We start from the raw sequence: 18,036 nt of genomic DNA, 5'->3' as shown, positions 1-18,036 counted from the left end.
CGGGGAATTTAGGGATTTCATCATTTACGGTCCATAGTATCAGAAATATTGAGAGAATCTGGTGAAATCTCTGCACGTAAGCGGGAAGGCCTTAATATCACTTATCACAGTACTACAAAAAGAAAAAAAAAACTTGGTAATGTACGGCACACAAGTTACTGAATGATGCCATCAACATGAACCAATAATAGCGTAGTTAAAACCACATCAAATGAGCTACTTAGTGCAGACTTCACATGCCAAATATAACCAGCACACCACACTTCTCTAAAGACTCTTAAGATAGACTGACAGACAGACAGGCAGCAGCAACCCTGCCGATTGTGTGCATGTACGTAAACGTGAGTGTGAGTGAGTGGCGGTTTGATGTTGGGCTTGGGGGAAACACACAGGACTGCACTTAATGTTTTAAAAGTGTGATAGCGGCCAACAATACTCGTTTTATTTGCATCATTGTTGGTAGATTTTCCTGATTCCATCCCCCAACAACACACACACACAAAACCTTGCTGCCAGCATCGTAATTTTAATGCGAAGAGCGAGAAAATGTTTTTGTTCCCGGTGACAAGATTACACAGCTGTTTAACTAGCAAAGCTGTGGGTCATTGACTGGGGGACAAGCAATGAACTTACGTCAATCTCAGCGGTGTAGCGCGTTAAACCAGCTCACGAGCAGTAGACTCCAGACGAAGTTGAAAGCTCTCACTTTTCATTGTAAATATTATTTAAGCCAAGTATTTTAAGTCCTTCAGTGAGTCAGTCCTTACCTGCATGACAACTTCTGACTGCGCACTTCGGTATAAATAATTAACCCACGATGCATTACGCGCTTTCTTCTTAATGTGTAATTTTTTTTAAAAAGTTACATCAATCAAATACACTTTTTGCTAAGGAAAACAATAAAAATAGTGTTTGGTCAGCCCAATTGTCAAAATGCTAATGGACAGGTGGGTTGCAGCTTTCCCCAAGTCATCCACAATTAATTGCTAATTGGGAATCATTGTTTACTTTATAACAACTGCTTTTGGATTGACAAATTAAGTGTATTCTGATTACTTCTCTGGATAAAGTAACATTACATTGCTTGTTACTCCAAATGGCGGCCATTTTAGAGTAACGTGTTGCTTTTTAACAAGTTGCCGGCATCACTGGACACAAATGATACAAAAAAATACTACAGAAAATACTTATTTAACCTAGTACTGCAGGTTTGCTTTCTGTAAACAATAATGATTTCCTTAGTGTAAATGATGAGCGTTTTTTTTGTTTAAAAAAATAAAAAGAACGTTCAAATAAATGAATCCAAAAATTTTCGATACTGCTTAGCCTCACAAGGGTCCCAGGTAAACTTGAGTTATCAAAACTGACTTTGGCCAAGTGGCTAGGTAAACCCAAACGCAGGCCACAGATGTGGACAGACAACCAACCACTCATACTCACATTCCCACTTAAGGATAATTGATCTTCAATTAAACTAAGCATGTTTTGGGATGTGGGCAGAAGGCAGAATACATGGGGGTAAACCCACACAACCCTGGGGACAATATGCAAACTCCACAAAGGCCACAGCTGAGATTCAAACTCTAAAACCCAGAATGCTATATAAATCATTTTTTTACATTTCATATTTTGATAAAACCAATTAGACTGAGATTTGGCTTCCATGTCCTTTTGATGTGGCAGCTTGCAAAATGTCCTCAAGCATCACCTAATTGTTGCTTAACAGCCGACCACAAGGGATACTGTGACCGATCATGACCAGCCTTTAGCTTCCTTCAACAACCGCTCACTCCTGGTAAACAGAATACTTCACTTCTAGGTTTTATCTTAGCTTAACTTTTTACAACACTATCAAGCAAGCACAATGAAGCTTGGAATCAATTCAGTGGAGAAAACAGTTATTGGAGAGGATGGTTTTATTCAACTGTTTGTCTAGATAGAAAGCAGGTACATGAATTCAGTATAGTGTTCACTAACAGGTCAGCTATAAAGGAAAGAAAAAATATCCACAGCAAAGTTGTTTCTTGTCTCTATTCCAAAATCAAATACAGCAAAAGACAGAGGAAATACAAACTTAAGCCTTTGAGATATTGGCTGTGCATGGCAAAAAAAAAAAAAAAAAAAAAAAAGCTCAAAAGTGAGCACATACATGCCCATCTGGGATTAGTTCACTGATGCCAATCAGGCAAAACAGAATTTGAATGGGAAACTAAACCAGGACGATTGCAAAAAGCCTCACACACAATGTCATCAAAAAGCTGTTAGATCAAGTAACAATTTCAAGGTTTTAACACATTGTGAGTTGCTGGAGGCTTGAAAAAGTTGACCATCTAGAGTCTGGACTAGAATAGAATTGAAAACAAGCCGTATTAGGGAGGAAATCTCCCCGTCTCTTTACATGCATTCTTCCCAGGCGGAGGAGAGAAAAGTATTGATACCTCAAAATTTGGACCCATTCTTAGGTTGTGGTGGTTGGTCTCAATGACAGTAAATGAAGCTCGTCAGCTCTGCAGAGAACAGGTGTACTTCACTGATTGTTTGGCCCACTGGGTTTTATAAGACTTCATCAATAAGTCTCAAATGCTCAGAGCTGGACTGAGAAGGGGGTGGCGGGCATATCCGTGCGGCTTAAACGTCTCTTTACAAAAAAACAAAAAACAAAAACAAAACAAAAAAAATCAACAGAGCGAGACAGACATCTGTCATCAAGTGTGAACAGCTACAACTATATAATACTAACTTTGGTTTGTTACAGGTGGGCCATGACACATCAAATCTCACATACGCCCTACAGGCTCCAAACAAATATTGCTCGCGTTGAAATAAGGCAGTTGGGAATTTGCATAGTTGATATTTGTGGTATAGATTACCAAACAATGAAAAAGACCAGAGAACCCCAGCATGGTAATAATACAACCTAAATGAGAATAGTCTGTTGAATTAAGTCAACCATACATAACAGAAAACAAATGTGAAAATACAAAACGCCTGTGTCCAATTGATCCCTTATTATTTTCCATACAAGACAGTATACAGCAATCTTATGGAATTGAGATAAGGCAGACATGTACATATACACCAATGGAAAGATTTCAATTTTCAAAAAAAAATATCTTAAAAGCTCTTTTTGATAAAATGCCAACCTTTATCTCTATATATAAACAAAATGTGGGAGGCTCTAGATACTATCCATTGCTTTGAACTCGCTCAGAGCCTGAACGGGGTTGACATGCTTCTTGTGAGAGGATCTCTTGACCCGGTTTGTTTGGCCATCATCCTGCTTCTCTCTCTTCACCAGAGGCTTCTTCTCAGGTGCCTTCATCCTCCAGGAAATGGCAGGCATATTGAGGGCCTCCATGCCCTTGTTCTTCTGGTACTTGGTGGAGGCGACGTACGATGCCTTCACAGTAGACACCACGGTGTTCATCAGATTTTTTGCGGCCTGAATGAGGGACATGGCGCTGTCCAACTGTTAATGTGATAGAGAGAGGTGTAAAAATGGTTAGCCTCGGTGATATGAGGAAAAGGGCTTCATTGTTTGGAGCCTAGAATCGACAACCTTTTCATGTTTTGACATAAACATATGCAAGGAATTGGAGAATAGAGAAAAAGGTCAGACTAATTTAATCTCAACATTTTAAAAGCCTTCGAGACATTGGTGACACTTACGCTAAGTGTTGAAAGCCCAGCTCTGCTGAAAGGGAAAAGGGTTTAAAAACAGGTTGACTGGCAAGTGGCTAATTAATGCTTTAACAACCTTGCAAACATTGCACATCTTGAAAACAGGATTAGCATGTGGGAAGCATCTGTTTTCTCCATCATACAAAGCAAACTACCTTTATTAGTCAACACAAACCAGTGGTAATTCAACAAAAAATTATAAAAACATTAACTGCATTACAAGGTGCCCATGCAACAAAATGTAAGAACAGTGGAATGTCCAAAGTCAAATGCTCTAAAATTGGAAAAATTTAAAGTTAACCCAAATTGTCTAGAAAACACAGTGAAACCACGATTTATGACGCCTCAATGTTCAAACTATTCCATTTACGAATCATAGACCAAACAAAAATATTGCCCCGTGGTCAAATCTTGCGGTTTTATTCATCCATTTTGTGCTGGGCAGGAGGCATATCACTCTCAGCCACTCCAGCGTTGCTCGCTACTTTGCTTATAGTGTGTCATTGTGTGCCTTTTCGTTTCTTTTTGTTTTTAATTGGGTCCAAGAATAATATGGGTCCAAGAAAAGCAACAGACAAGTGTAGCATGAGGGAGGGACTCACTGTGAACTCAAGACGATTTGTAAGGAGTATATCAATGGCACACACATATAAAGCTTGCTCGCAAGTATAGTACAGTATGGAAGAAAGAAGTTCACAATTGCCACTATTGTGGAAAAAAAATGTTTTTTTTGCTGCTGACATGGCCAAGGGAGTGAAGTATCTTGGGAACGACAGTAACTTCTGGACCAAGTCAAAAAGCTGTTGCTCGTTTGGATGAATGGAAAACCGCTAACGTGTGATAACATTTCGGAGACTATCATTTGCGAAAAGGCAAGGCACTTAACATGCTGAATTGTTGTCAAGAGAAGAACCTGCAAGAACCAGGGTAAAGTGGGTTTCTTTTTTTATTCTTCACAACTGTCAGAACCTGGTTGTTAAAAGAAGGGGTTTTGTGATTTACAACCGGTTATTAACACAGCAGATGGGCTCGTGACACGGTTTGGGTGCGTGTTGGCAGGTCAACTGAATTTCAACGAGGACGACAGTTATGCTTGTAGTTGTCATCTTGGTTAATGAGATTTTTGATCGATCACCCCTTGTCATGTTTGATATACAGTACTGTACTGTATAGGTTTGTTAGGGGGATGAAAATCAGCACCTCCAAATGACCATAGACCTCAGTCAGAAAGGGGTTGACTGCGATCTCCAGGGGCCTCATGTACAAAGACTTGCGTGGATTTCCTCCTAAAGCATGGTGTATGCTCAAATCCAGAAAACGTTGCACGCACAAAAATATTCAGATGTATGAAACTCTGCGTACTCGTGAATCCAAGCACATTTCACAAATGAGCGCACATGCTGGAGTAGCCAACTCCTCCCTGTCCAAGCCCACATTTGAATATGCAAATCGTATTTAAATGAACCCTGCACCTGAGATGCCGATCTCTGCATGATCAGAAAAGAAGGAAAATGAGCAAGGTAATGAAGAAAAATAATTTTTCTGAATGAAGTTGCTCAATGAAGTGGAGGCACGCAAGAAAATCCTCTTTGCGACGCTGTCCTACAGCGTTAACAACACGCGAAAGAGGAGTGAATGGGACAGCGCGTGTGCGGCTGTCAATGCTGTGGAGTCAGAACAGCGAGCGACGCTGAACTAAAAAAAGAAGTGATCAGACATTAAGGTGGATGTGAAGCGTAGGACAGTTGCAGCGCCCCATCCCCACTACACACAGTGTTGATGGTGCACTGCTTCCAGAATTTTCTCAAAGCCATCCGGAAGTCTCTCTCCATGGCCTCACCGAACTCCTCCCATTCCCGAGTTTTTGCTTCAGCGACCACCAAAGCTGCATTCCGCTTGGCCAGCCGGTACCCATCAGCTGCCTCAGGAGTCCCACAGGCCAAAAAGGCCCGATAGGACTCCTTCAGCTTCACGGCATCCCTCACCGTTGGGTGTCCACAAACGAGTTCAGGGATTGCCGCCACGACAGGCACCAACCACCTTACCCTAGGGTGTCCTGGTGCCAAGTGCACATGTGGACACCCTTATGCTTGAACATGGTGTTCGTTATAGACAATCCGTGATGAGCACAGACCCTCTCGTCCACCGGGGTGTACCCCAACGTACAGGCGCTGAGCCGGGGTGCAATAAGTATACCCACACCTACTTGGTGCCTCTCACCGTGAGCAACTCCAGAGTGGAAGAGAGGTCCAACCCCTTTCTGAGGACTGATACCAGAGCGTGGAGGTGAGTCCGACTATATCTAGTCGGAACCTCTCAACCTCAACACACCATCTCGGGCTCCTTCCCTGCCAGAGAGGTGACATTCCACGTCCCTAAAGCCAGCTTTTATAGCCGGGGCTCGGATCGCCAAGGTCCCCGCCTTCGGCCACTGCCCTGCTCGCACTGCACCAGACACCTAAGGCCTCACAAATATCAGTGGTTCATTAAATACACTGGTTAACAAATGAATTCTCAGTCTTTGCCTCAATTGCATTGTTGAAATCAAATGTTGCCGGGCATGAATTGTTCACCAGTGCTAATTATTCATGTGTCTCTGGTGTGCAGATTTATGAGAACAGTTTCCCAGAATCACCTCTAAGTGTCACCAAAGCACCAAAAGCTGCAGAAACGTGCATACGCCAGCCATGCAGTTGGCGTGAGGCACCGCACATTTCCACGGTCATGTCACTCTTGATACATCTGAACTTTGCCGTGAAAAAGAACGGATGCCACGTTTTTGTGCATGAGGCCCTGCCCCAAGTGGAGGAGTTCAAGTATCTTAGGGTCTTGTTTACGAGTGAGGCAGGCAGATCGGTGCAGCGTTTGCAGTGATGCAGACTTTGTATCGGTCCGTTGTGGTGAAGAAGGAGCTAAGCAAAGGCGAAGCTCTCAATTTGTCGGTTGATCTACATTCCTACCCTCTCCTCACGAGCTGTGGGTCGTGACCAAAAGAACAAGATCCTGGATACAATGGGACGAAATGAGTTTCCTCCACAGGGTGTCCAAGCTCAACTCCTTAGAGAGAGAAGGTGAGAAGCTTGGTCATCCGGTAGGGGCTCAGAGTAGAGCCACTGCTCCTCCGCATTGAGAGTAGCCAGATGAGGTAGCTTGGGCATCTGATTCGGATGCCTCCTGGTGAGGTGTTCCGGGCACGTCCCGCCAGGAGGAGAACCCGGGGATGACCCAGTACACGCTGGAGAGACTATGTTTCCCAGCTGGCCTGGGAATGCATTGTGATCCCCCCAAAGAGCTGGATGAAGTGACTGGGCAGAGGGAATTCTGGGCTTCCCTGCTAAAGCTACTGCCTCCGCAAACTGACCTCGGATAAGCGTTAGAAAAATGGGTTGATAGCTGAATGGACAATGACAAAAAATTATAAACAAATACCTCTTTCTTGCTGATGCACATGATGACGTGCATCAGCAACACGGTGTCATACCGCTGCAGTATAGCGCCAAATACTGGCAAGAACTCACTCCATGTCAGATTTATCGGTTGCTGGTATCGGCGGCCTTCAGGAGTACCCGCTACATTGAAATCAGGCCGTATTGGCCCAATACTGATACCTAGTATCGGTACTCACCCATCCCTAGGTGTAATGATAACGGTAGAGAAGGAAATGGAACGTATGGCAACACAGGAAAACGGACAGCTGATCATTATATCATATATAATTAAATTTGAATTATAAACTACACAACAGAGCAATCACTGTAATATAATACGAAGTGATATAATTATTTTTTTTTTTCCACTTGTTACTGAAAACATCGCCTGTAGAGTTAAACAGGTGAGAGATTGAGTCAAACAGATTAATTAACTGCCAGTCCTCCATGTTATGGACATTTGAAAATAAGTTAGACTTAAGTTATGGAAAATATTTTTTAGAACCACTATTTTCAGAAACTAACTGACGTATTCTAATGCATTGTAAATCTACTGATTTCATGTGACAGGAGCTGAGGCAACCGAGTGACGCTTTATCAATCCCCTGTTTTGTTTACATGTGCGCCACAACACAATACTTGTGCATGCGATGAGTGGCATTTGAAAATCTTTCACTGAATGATTTCAGTCTTCCTCTTTCCCAGGATTCAGTCGGTTACCTTAGAGACTTCCACACTCAACTTCTCCCTCCTCTCAGGAGTTGTCAAAACATTTCACCAACAGTTAGGCTTATCTCATGTAATTTAACATCCTTTTAAACTGCTCTGCAACTCTTCAGTTACTTTGGTGGCTGGGCACATTGGAGAGAGTAAATTATAGATGGCTCCCTAGTGTCCATGATTAAAATGATGGTGAACTTACCCCTGAAACAACCAGCTCTCCTCCCAGATTCTGAACCTCAGCCTTGACTTTGCTGCAGATATTGAGCTGGTGGCAATACAAGGCAATACGCTGCAGGTAGGCGAGCAGGTCCTGCTTACAGGTTGAGTCAGGGCACTGCAAGACAAAGACTATGTTAACATGTCTGCTACATTTAAATGTATGTATAGTACAAGAAAGGACTGTTGATGAGGGATGTCCAGAGCTGACCACGTGATCGAAAATCGGGGTCGGTCATGTGATTTTCAGCTGATCTTGATCGGGTTTTATTAAATTTTCTGCCATTTTAAATGGGAACAGTAATACCTTCATTTTATATTACTTGATGTAACCTCTGTTTTTTTAGTACGTGTATGTGTCTGTGAAAGAGACACACGCTACGCGTTTGTGAGTCCCACACAGACACAGTATGCCTTGATTTTATTGCCCCGTTGCATGCACCACGCTCATTAAAAACAAAGTCACCAGACTGACCGCCCACCCTCAGTGCAAGCTGAAAGACACCGTACTTCTAAATAAGCAAATTTATTTATATAGCACATTTCTTACACAAGGTAATTCAATATGCTTTACATGATTAAAAACAACAGCGGACAAACATTTAAAACAAAGAAAAAGAAAAATATAATAAAACAGTGTACAGTGCAAGAAAGCTCATTTAAAAGTGGAAACACTCTAAAAAGCATGACAAAAAAGTTTTTAACCTGGACTTAACATTCACACTTGGGGCTGACGTCACTTCTGTTGGCAACTTATTCCCTTTGTGTGCAGCATAACCACTAAATGCTGCTTCACCATGTTTGCTTTGGACTTTTGTGCTCCACTATTTGACCTGAGTCTGTATATCTTGAGTCCTACTGGCTTTATATTCTATGAGCATTTCTTGTATGCAGGATCTAAATCATTTAGTGATTTATAGGCCAGTAGCAGAACTTTAAAATATATTCTAAAACTGACAGAGTAAGTGTAGAGAATTTAGAATTGGAGTTTTATGTTCTGACGTCTTTGTTCTTGCCAGAACCAGAGCTGCAGCGTTCCGAATGAACACACACACACACACACATTCAGTGCTGTGAAAAAACATTGAACCCACTGAAAATTCTTAGATTTTTGCATAGTTTCCCCCGCGTTAATGTATAACATCAAACATGTAAATAGACATAACCCGAGTAAACTTAAAATACTTGGTTTTTTTTTAATAAATGCTGATTTCATTTAAGGGAGAAAAGCTATTCAAAAGTTACCTGGCCCTGTGTGAAAAAGTAATTAGCCTCCTTGTTAAATAATGAATTGCTAATCAATTTTTTTGTTAATTTTCACTGAATCATACCCAAGCCTGATTACCTCCAGACCTGTTCAATCAATAAATCACAAACAGAATCTGTCCCGACAAAATCAAGTGGGACAAAAGATCTAAAAAAGCTGCAACAAAATGACACGATCATGAGAAATTCCAGAACAGTCGCGTAATAAAGTAATTGACATTATCAGTCTGGAAAGGGTTACAAAAGCAATTTCGAAAGCTTTAGGATTCCAGAAAACCATACGGAGAGCAATTATCCTTAAGTGGAGAAAACATGGAACAGTGGTGAACCTTCCCAGGAGTGGCCGGCCAACAAAGATGACCCCAAGAGAAGAGCAATGACTCTTCCAGTGGGTCCACAAAGGAACTCTGACAACTTCAAGAACTGCAGGTCTCCCTTGCCTCAGTAAGGTCAGTGTTCCTGACAACAGTAAGGAAGAGACTTGGCAAAAACGGCATCGATGGCAGAGTTCCTAGGTGGAAATTTTGCAAAAATATAAGAATTTGAGAAGGGGGCCAACAGTTTTCAGAAAATTTGGATGCACCCTTTATTTATTTTTATTTTTTTAAGTGCATTCTCGAGGTATCGGATCGGGACTGTGTATTGGCAGATCCCTAAAATCAAATCATTCTGGTGCTAGAAACACAAAACAATGTGCTAGGGACATCCCTTACTGTTGATGCTTGTATTTTAACAGCTTGTGGGTGGTGGCAACTGGTAATTAATCTAATTTGTTACTTCAGCCATTTGCTCACACTTCTCAAGCTTGATATTTATCACACAGATCCCACACTATCAAGATGACTTGGCGGCAGCATGACAGGTAAGGTAGACACCCATCGCAACACGCTAAGAGCCAAAATGATAAACTCAAAACACCCACAGCAATAATTATTTTTGTGGTGCCTCGAATATGCTAATTTTATTACAAATTATTTAGATAGGCCCAAATAGTTCCACAGAGATGTGAAAGACTCATTCATTGCCAGTTGTAGAAAATGTTGGATTTCAGTTGTTGCTGTCGAGAGTGGGCGCACCACAGGGCCAGGCAGCTTTGAGCTGTTTTTTTTCCTAAATAAATAAAATTGTCATTTAATAACTGCATTTTATGTTTACTTGGATTATCTTTGTCCAATATTTACATTTGTTTGGTGATCTTTAAACAAAGTAGGGAAACTATGCCCAAAAAAAAAAACCCGAAACAATTTGACTCCACTCCCGAATGAGCATAAGAGCTTCAAGCCGTGTTGCCACTCCGCTCCGTGCTGTACAGGCAGCTGGTTTTACCTGGTTGAATCTGAAAATAGTTTTTAATTTATTATACTTATTCGTGTCCATCAAGAGGAAATTCAAGTCCCACTCCAATATTTTATACCACACAAAGAGCGAAATCACACGCATGCAAAGATGGATTTAGCATGAAAGCAGTGCGCAGAGTGCTGCATCACTTGAGCTGGGGCAATGGGAGTGATTCCTTGCTCATGAGTACGTCGACAGTAGCCAGAAAACAGACTAGCATCTCTTTATACATTTTTTTCCATAGTGGGACTTGAAACAGTATTCTCCAACTCCAAAACCTGAGTCATTATAGAGCTATTTTGAAGGTAGCATATCTGTATAATCTCAGCGATTAAACCATGCAAATCTAAGTACACAGTGAAACGGTGAATGGCTCGTTAAATCAACGGTTCCTTTGATCGCGCCAGCTACTTGAAGAACCTTGGCCCTTCTAGAGCTAATAATACATAATGCTGCATTAAAAAAATAAATAAAGGACCCGCCACATTTTAAGACAAAGTCCAAAGCTAAGCAAGCAAAGACTTGAAAGTCTATCACTTTCCCTGCAAGTTTTAATTTACAACTAAAATGTTACAGGCTACATTTAAGTAAAATGTGTTGATTGTTGAAAAAACATGGTTAGATGTTATCAGTAAAGAGTTGTTACTCAAGTGTGTCATTTGAGAGACACATGTTCAGTAAAAAGGTTTTAAACAATATTTGATTAAAATAAAAAACAATCCTCACAACTGCAAGACAATTGCATTATTGGTGAGTACTCAAATGTTAAGTATTTGGAACTGTTCTCAGTTTGAAAAAGTGGTATCAGTGCATCCCTAGTTTAAACTATGAATATAGGCAATTTGGGGGTGGGGGGGTCAATTGCGTTTTTTTTTTCCTGTATTCACTGGTTGGTGAGTGATTGTCACCCAAGTGTGAATTATTGGCAAGTGTGGAATAGTATATTTTTCATATATTAAATCACAGTTTTTTCTCTCGGTGCTATAAAGTGGTCAACGCTATGACCATGGACTGTGTTGTGGCAAAATGACAAAATATAGTCTATATACTCTTTTGTTGTATTTTCCCATAGTTTATTTCAATAGTTCTTTGTTCTTGTGTGACTTTTTATCTTAATTGTTTCTTCCCTTCTGTCATCCTGTCTCTGTGGTTGTACCAACCTCCCTTTTCTCTCAAGGACAAGATAACTATGAATAGGTCTGTTTTTCTTTCTTCCCTCATCTCCCTCCCATTTTAGTTTAACTGTGCGTTGCTCTTCCGTGAGTCTCAGAGACAAGCAGAGACGCGAAGCAACTGTAACCACTCTCTCTTTGCAAAGATATTAAAACTACAAAAGACAAGATTTTTTCCTGATTTAATTTCCTAAACAAATGTTGTCAGAAGTGGGATCTCAGGATTGACCATCGGACCAGGGACCGGACGGCGGCCGATCATCCAAGACAAGTAACTGTCTTTCCCCTTACCAGAGACATTTGGACGGGGGGACTGGCCGGCCATTGGACAACTGACTGTTGTCTCGAGATCCACACGGACCTGCGTTGTCCTCCAGATAAAGAATTACGGTAAAGAACAATTGAATACCTTGAAAATTGGACCATTTCATATGGTGTACTGTATTTGAAACAATCTTGCCTTTGTAATAAGTGGTATTGGTAATTGCTCTCCCCACATTCGATTGATAAGGTTCAAGTCCTTAAAGGCTATGTTAAAGTCCCGGTAAAGGCTAGGTTAAGGTCCTGGTTTAAAGTATTTAAGTCCGAGCCTTGTTCGGGGGTTAGGGGTTATTGTCCCCAGGTTAAAGTCCGACAATCAGGGGTTAGGGTCCCCAACAATTTTGAAGACGTTTGAATATTGTAAAAAAGATAAGCGCTTCTAATGGGTACTGAAAATGGGAAGTGCAAAGAAAAAGAATTACCGGTGTATACACCACCTGTCATGACCTATATGAGGGAAAAATATGGGGGGGAAATATGGAGTGTGTTGAGAAGTGGATAACTGAAGATGGTTTCCCGGTGAATTTCAAGTGCTCAGCAGTTCCAGCAACTGAAGGAAATGTTGGAGGGGAAAAGAAAGTTGTTTGAGAAAGAACTAAATAATTAAACTCAAGGATTTGGAGAAAAATGTCAAGTGTTTGGAAATGTGGTTGACTGTTAGATGAGAACAGGGACAGAAGACAAAAACTATGAAGAGCAAGTTACTGATAACCGTGTATTGCTTGTGGTTAAATCTGTCAGAGCTGGCCAAGGGGAGGATGTCAGTTTGTGGTCGCGAGCTGGGTTCCACAGTGGCCTCCACAAATCAATCACCCTATGACAAAGATCAAGGAGAGTGCAATCTGGAAGTCGAGCAACAACACAACGGCATGGCCCTTCACACACAGCACTTCTGCGGCTCCCCCCTTCTCACACAGCCTGCTGCAGTGTCACAACAAGAGCAGCCACCTCCCTCCTACACCTCCAGGGCTTGTGGGATGCACTCAATGATGGCCTCATGGACAGCCAGCATCGCTGAACCAGATTTGAGGAGGTGGAGGCCGGACACTTAACAGGGGAGGGGACGCGGAGAGTGTAGAAGATGCTTCCATTGTGGAAAGACGGGACATTGATCAGAGACTGCCTGAAGAAGATAAATAAAAGGGTAAGACATTTGCACTCATGGTGGCAATCGATGGTGGGGGACCCAATTCGCCCCGACCTCTGGCTGACTCCAAAGACAGAGCGACGCTTAACTGCGATATACAGACACATGCATTGAACATTGCTGTTTTCATATTGTGAGGTGGGACTGAACAATTTTAGAAAAAGATATTGCGATTTTTCTGGCAGAGGTTGCAATTTCAATTAGGGTCACGATTTTCTTCTAATCAAGTTAATATTCATAATAATCACAATATTCATAATGTACAGTAACAAGAGCTACAAACGAATGAGTGCTTACTCTGACTCATTTGTGTGTCCGCTTGAAAAAAATAGGGATGTCACGATCCAATACAGATATGGTAGCCTTAAGTTTGGGCCGATACTGATATCAGTCCGATCCAATATCAGCAACAATCATACATACATTACCTATTTTGTAGTATGGAATGTTAGAAAAGACTTGATCAAGTCATATTACTCAGAACAATCAGCAACAGTAGGTATGAGGAAAATCTGATCCATTCATTAACCAATGGGTTACATAAAGTAACTTGGAAAATAAGAATGTACTACAATTGAATAAAATTAGGAAATCCTGAAAAATAACTTCAATACAACCAATAAAAAATAAATTACTACGTAACAACTGCTTAACTTAAACACAGGTGCATTCTACATTTGAATAAATAAAAAAAATTGAAAACGATGAAAAATAAAAAATACAAGTTGTACTTTTAAAGTGCAAAATAACTTAGCTCAATTCAGTTATTTTTTACTGTGACTATATGGTTGGACCAGAATTTGATTTCTCCACATGCGGCAATACAATTTTAAACTTCTTGATGCATCTGGGCTTGAGTTTTATTGATAATGTCGTGGCGGATAGGATTCATGTAGTGAGGCTCGAATTGCTTAGCTGTCTGTGTGTGCTTTGTTTGGCTCGCTATTCCTGCTGTGCACTTCTTGACCTCTGAGGGGCAGTGTGGTGCAAGCAATGAGATATACATTTGCAGTAACAAAGAAGGTAGAAGTCAAATATTGTTATTATTATAACTCATTTTTCACAGAGTTTGCAGAATATATGCCAGAGATTATTGTTATATTGCCTGTTTGTATGTGTTTATACAACATCTGTGTACCAATATTCATTATTTTGAGGGATATGTGCCACGAGTTCAATGCTAATTTTCATTAGCCTGTCAATGGTGTTCTTCATTGTGTGTTAGCTTTGAGCTAGCTATTTTTGTGACAAAAATGAAGAAACAAACTGATATATCTGAACATTCAATAGGTGTAGTAATTATTTTATGGGAGTTTAGATTTACAGTGAACTTCAACTGGAGTGTCAATAAACGACTGAGCAAGCAACATTCACTCTTACTCCTTGTTACAATGTAAGCACTTTAGCAACCTGTTGTTTTGATCCCGTGGGATCTGCATGCCGTCCGGGCACTGCTGGATACAAGTGCTGGAGCAGAGGATAGGATGGACTGCTTGCCTAAGAGTGGTAAAATCTGATATTGCATTTAGATCCAGTCTGATCTGATCCGATACTCGTTTTTTGGCTGACATGGATCAACTAGCGAGCTCAAAGATTGGATCGGGACACCCCTAGACAAAAAGCAACCCAAATCATATTTTTTACATTCAAATGAAAATGAATCCAATGTACAGATGCTCTTCTGACAAGAGCTGCAACACTTCATTTAGAGCCGCCACCATTTTGACGTACTGTACATGTGCAGTTGTAGCCACAGTTGTACCCGATCACGTGGATCATGGAGCTATAGTCTCCCCGAGCGATAATCTACGCGGAACAAGGCGTCTGATCTGATGGCCGTGAGGAGCTGCACGGATTTTTAATGGTAGACTAGACGTTTTGCAAGATTCATTGAATGTTTTTAAAAAAGGCAAGCGGGACCAAAACTGAGTTCGGTTGTATTTTATTGAAGTATTTAAAAATCTAAACAGTGAGTTCCGTTGTACTTTATTGAAGTATTTAACAATGTAATCGTTATTTTTTTATCAATCCTCATCCATAAATCCATCAAAGTCCTCATCTTCTGTATCCGAAATGAACAGCTGGGCAATTTCACCATCAAACATGCTGGGTTCCTTCTAGTCATTATCGGAGTCAGCTGCCGGCTTTCGCGAAAGCTAGGACAAGAGTCAAAGCAGATACCTTAGCCCAGGCATCCACTTGCGAACCATAGATTAGTTGATCTTGAATTCTCTCGCGGCTGCTGGATTCCCATGTTCCTCCGCATAACTGATAGCTTGCAGTTTAAACTGTGTTTCGTAATCGTGTCTCTTCGTAGGTGCCATTTTCGTGGGTCCTTAGCCAATATATACCTACTGGGGGCGTGCCTTTAGCGTCCTCTTTCACGCGCACCCTTCCCCCTTTAATGTCCGCATGCTGTTCTCTGTCACGTCCGCCTTTGCTTTATATAAGCAGCGTGTCGGCAGGAAATGCTCCCAGTCAGTCAGGCGAAGTGCTCATCCAAGTCACACAACAACATTTACAGATTTTGGAACTCTGTGCACACATAAGGCGTGCCGCATTATAAGGCGCCCCGTCCATTTGAGAAAATTTAAGACTTAAGTGCCTTGGTATATATAATGGTATATGGTATATAATTGAATCCTGAATATGTATTCACAAACAGCTAAAATAAAACTTGTCACTGTCCAAATATTTTTCAGCTGTATATCATCAAAACATGAAGAGGTATTACTCAAATGCAAGATTTCCTTCCAAATGTATTTCTTTCTGTAGTTAACATTATTTGTTGAATTTTGTGTTTGTTGTTTACATTTTACTTTCTTCCTTTATTAAAATTAAAATTATTTTTTTTACACTACTTTTGTTTAAAGTTAAGACAGTGAAAGATGGCTCTTAGAATACAAACATCCATGCATCCAGCCATTCACCCATCTTCTGTACACTGCTTATCCTCAAGAGGGTCGCGGGGTGCTGGAGCCTAGTCGACTTTGGGTGAGAGTATACCCTATACACTAAGTATACACTCTAAATCGCAGGGGACACATAGACACATAGGACAAACTCCGACTGCAGCGGACAATCAAAACTGCTGAAAGGATTGTCGGTACCCCCCTACCCACCATTGAGGACTTGCACGCTGCCAGAACTAAGACAAGGGCGTGCAAAATCCTCTCGGACCGTCTGCACCCCGGTCACCAGCTCTTCCAGCTCCTTCCCTCAGGTAGGCGCTACAGATCAACGCAAACTAGAACTAGTAGACATTCCAACAGCTTCTTCCCTCTTGCGATCAACTTCTTAAACACCTAACCTATAATTCCATTACAACAAGCTGGAAAGTTTTTGACTTGAGTTCGTTGTCACATTTCTGTGGGGCCAATTATGTATTACTCGTGCACTCACTGTAGTTGTCTCGCCATGCTGCACTATTTGCATATACTGGCCACTCATGCCAGAGTAGCATCTGCTCCATTTGCACACTGATTGAGGAGTATCTGTAACATTTGCACAACCATCATTGTCCCAGATGATCACACTACTCGTCACTTTAAACTGCATACACTCCCTGAAGTCTCAGCGCCCTTTGCACAATGGTCATTGCACCGGACTATTGCAATATTAGTCATTCGAACTGCTCTAAGTGCTAGAGGACTGCATCTTTTTGCACAATTGTTTTTTGTCAATGTCTTTATGTTTCCAAAGTATTCTGTAAATTGACTGTCTGTTGTACTAGAGCGGCTCCAACTACCGGAGACAAATTCCTTGTGTGTTTTGGACATACTTGGCAAATAAAGATGATTCTGATTCTGATAAAACCATTCACACTTCCCATGGGCTCACCAACTGTGGGAGGGGCCATAAGGGTCGGTGCAGTGTGAGCTGGGCAGTGGCCGAAGGCAGGGACCTTGGCGATCCGATCCCCGGCTTCAGAAGCTGGCTTTAGGGATGTGGAATGTCACCTCTCTGGAAAAGAAGGAGCCCGAGCTGGTGTGTGAGGTCGAGAAGTTCCGACTAGATGTAGTCGGGTTCGCCTCCACACACTGTTTGGGCTCTGGTACCAGTCCTATCGAGAAGGGTTGGACTCTCTTCCACTCTGGAGTTGCCCACGGTGAGAAGCGGCAAGTAGGTGCGGGCATACTTATTGCCCCGCGGCTCAGCGCCTTTAGGTTGGGGTTCACCCCGGTGGACGAGAGGGTAGCGCCCCTCCGCCTTCAGGTGGGGGGACGGGTCCTGACTGTTGTTTGGGCCTATGCACCAAACAGCAGTTCTGAGTACCCACCCTTTTGGAGTCCTTAGAGGGGGTGCTGGAGAGCGCACCTGTTCTGCTGGGGGATTTCAAGGCTCACGTGGGCAAGGACAGTGAGACCTGAAAGGGCGTGATTGGGAGCAACGGCCCCGATCAGAACCAGAGCGGTGTTCTGTTATTGGACTTCTGTGCTCATCACGGATTGTCCATAACGAATACCATGTTCAAGTATAAGGGTGTCTACATGTGCACTTGGCACCCATCGCAGATGATAGACTTTGTGGTCGTGGCATCGGACTTGCGGCCGCATGTCTTGGACACTCAGGTGAAGAGAGGGGCGAAGCTGTCAAATGATCAGCACCTGGGGGTGAGTTGGCTGCGATGGTGGGGGAAGATGCCGGTCCGACGTGGCAGGCCCAAAAGGTATCGTGAGGGTCTGCTGGGAACGTCTGGCAGACGTTCTCCCACCTTCGACAGAACTTTGCTCATGTTCCAGGG

The 18,036-nt window shown here is 42.1% G+C and overlaps 1 protein-coding gene across 2 annotated transcripts in view; it reads right to left on the bottom strand.

Moving 5' to 3' along the window:
• Window positions 1-1,898: 1,898 nt before the first annotated feature.
• Window positions 1,899-18,036, bottom strand: part of ctnna1 (catenin (cadherin-associated protein), alpha 1) — a 96,860-nt gene continuing 80,722 nt past the window's right edge. For both annotated transcript variants that reach the window (XM_061685073.1, XM_061685074.1), the window contains 2 exons: window positions 8,032-8,166; window positions 1,899-3,469 (listed from right to left, as the gene is read on the bottom strand). In XM_061685073.1, coding sequence (XP_061541057.1) covers window positions 3,179-3,469; window positions 8,032-8,166 — 426 coding nt within the window. In that variant the 3' untranslated portion in view covers window positions 1,899-3,178. The remainder of the gene's footprint in view (window positions 3,470-8,031; window positions 8,167-18,036) is intronic.

This window comes from Phycodurus eques, chromosome 9 (genome assembly GCF_024500275.1).
Source record: "Phycodurus eques isolate BA_2022a chromosome 9, UOR_Pequ_1.1, whole genome shotgun sequence".
NCBI classification, from domain to species: domain Eukaryota; kingdom Metazoa; phylum Chordata; class Actinopteri; order Syngnathiformes; family Syngnathidae; genus Phycodurus; species Phycodurus eques.
The sequence above is the reverse complement of the archived record's forward strand: the minus strand, read 5'-3'. Positions and strand labels throughout refer to the sequence as shown.